Genomic DNA, 2,118 nt, shown 5'->3' on the forward strand with positions numbered 1-2,118 from the left:
CGGTTACTGATTGAGAAGGGAGCGAATGTGAATGCTCATGGTGGAGTGTATAGTAATGCACTGCAAGCGGCATTATTAGGAGGTCATGAGCAGATAGTACGACTATTGATTGAGAAAAAGGCGGATGTGGATGCTCAAGGTGGATACTATGGCAATGCACTGCAAGCGGCAGCACATATGGGTCATGAGCAGATAGTACGACTATTGATTGAGAAGGGAGCAAATGTGGATGCTCAAGGTGGATGGTATGGTAATGCACTGCAAGCAGCATCATGTGAAGGTCATGAGCAGATAGTGAAGATACTGCTAGACGCAGGTGCTCAGGAGGCAGGTGAAGATTAACAGATGAAATCCCGAAGCACAAGAATCAGAATAGAAACAAGAAGATTACAACCAGTTGAATCACATCCAGAAGTCACCACTGAGCAACCTAACATGAGCACTGAGGGACTGGAAAGTAGGAGAAGGTAGAGCAGATATATCAAAAAGAGTTCAGGATGTAACAGGGGGTACTCACTCGGGATGGAGTATCTATATCATTCCATGACACTTGTCAGATAACTTCATAGTTGTCTACATTAGAAGTTGCAGTTTGTGTAATGAACCATCTATTGATCTTCTTGCTCTCCAACCCCCACGATATCATGTTGGGTGGGCAGAAGAAATAGGTACTATGGTGAGAAAACTGGAATTAGCATCAGTGATAACGGGGATCTGTTGAAATCCCCAGTTGGCCGAAGCGAATCGCAATGCCAAAGACACCAAGATAAATCATGAACCTCACACAGTGTCCCACAACAGGATCAAAGCTGATCTAGCGGGTATGCCTTGCATTTGCGGCTGGGGGTCCTTTCTCCATTGCCTGTTCTTGCAGATCATGCAAGATGGGAGCTGACATAAGGACAAAACCACAGACCCGATATATCGTCATTGAGTACTCCGTAATTCAGAACGTCTGCACTTTCACGCAGTTGGTTAGGCTCACATGTCCAGCGCAGAGGATGGAACCCTATCTGTTATTTTCGTTCTGCCTCCTCCATTATCACCATGTCTTTCTATTTCTCGCCAATCTGTCTGCACCTATCATTCCCAGATAGCGCCAATAAAGCAGAGACAGTCATCTGATAGTGTTATAAGCGGTACGTCAGCAATGATTACCGCGGGAGCACGGCTGGGCTTTCTTATCGTGCTTGCTCCCTGGCACGGCAATAGGACAATGAGACCATGATGCACAATTGGCTTGTAGGAGCGGAAGGAAAGGGTGACTGAACAAGACCTGAGCAGCCTGAGCAAGTGGGTGAGTAAGCTACGTTGAGGGTGAGCCGAGGGTACTGTGCATTGCAAAATTGTTGCGAATTCCTTGGCGGGACCCTCGAATTGCTGGCGCGGTGGGGCGGAATTGCGGTGAGATAAGTAAGTTAAGGATGATCCTTTCCACGATAATATGATCGCAAGCTAGATGTTATTGATAGATTTCTGGGTATTAGGACATATGATTTGTTTTTCTGATATTCCTACTCGGTTAGTGAACATCGTCGTCTTTACTCAGGACTGATCACCCTTATCAGACATGAAAACATGCATTTGTTTCCTAACTAATGGAGAAGGGATAACGTGACAACCTCTGTTTGTTTCTTAGTCGCATAACTACCTAAATGGTTGAAAGTGGCATAATATGTCCTTATCGCTCACTTCCCCAGCTGTCCCAGCTCCCTTGATCCTCAGGCGGCTACGTTCTATCACAAAACATACCAGAATTCGCACTTCTCGGCTCGGTCGATATGTTCGAAAGAGGTCTTAGAGTTAATAACTCACCCATAAAGGGCATCAGGTACTTTCTGCTAGCCAACTAGCTGGCGAAGATTTTTAGTCACTTCGCTTCAAGTGTCAGCAGTTCCTCCAGGAATTCTCAATCCGTGTCTCTTAGAGTTTTGTGAAAGCACAAAACGCCAATGCATCGCCGATTACACAACAGAAAGCAGATGTCGAATGGTTATTACGACGGAGAGAACGACGGCTTACCCGTCTCCTTGTTTTCAACCTCATGATCTACATTGCAGCTAAATGCTCGATGGCGAAAGAGGGATTTACACCATAAGAAGACGAATATTATTTCAC

General features: G+C 45.6%; 1 protein-coding gene across 1 annotated transcript in view; it reads left to right on the forward strand.

Annotated features, from left to right (window-relative positions):
- EPUS_04659 (uncharacterized protein) overlaps positions 1-342 on the forward strand; it is a gene marked incomplete at both ends in the record, with an annotated part of 3,612 nt that extends 3,270 nt beyond the window's left edge. Inside the window, one exon of the mRNA XM_007807596.1 lies at positions 19-342. Coding sequence (XP_007805787.1) covers positions 19-342 — 324 coding nt within the window. The remainder of the gene's footprint in view (positions 1-18) is intronic.
- Between the last annotated feature and the right edge of the window lie 1,776 nt (positions 343-2,118).

Source organism: Endocarpon pusillum, assembly GCF_000464535.1.
Source record: "Endocarpon pusillum Z07020 unplaced genomic scaffold scaffold7164, whole genome shotgun sequence".
Lineage (NCBI taxonomy): Eukaryota > Fungi > Ascomycota > Eurotiomycetes > Verrucariales > Verrucariaceae > Endocarpon > Endocarpon pusillum.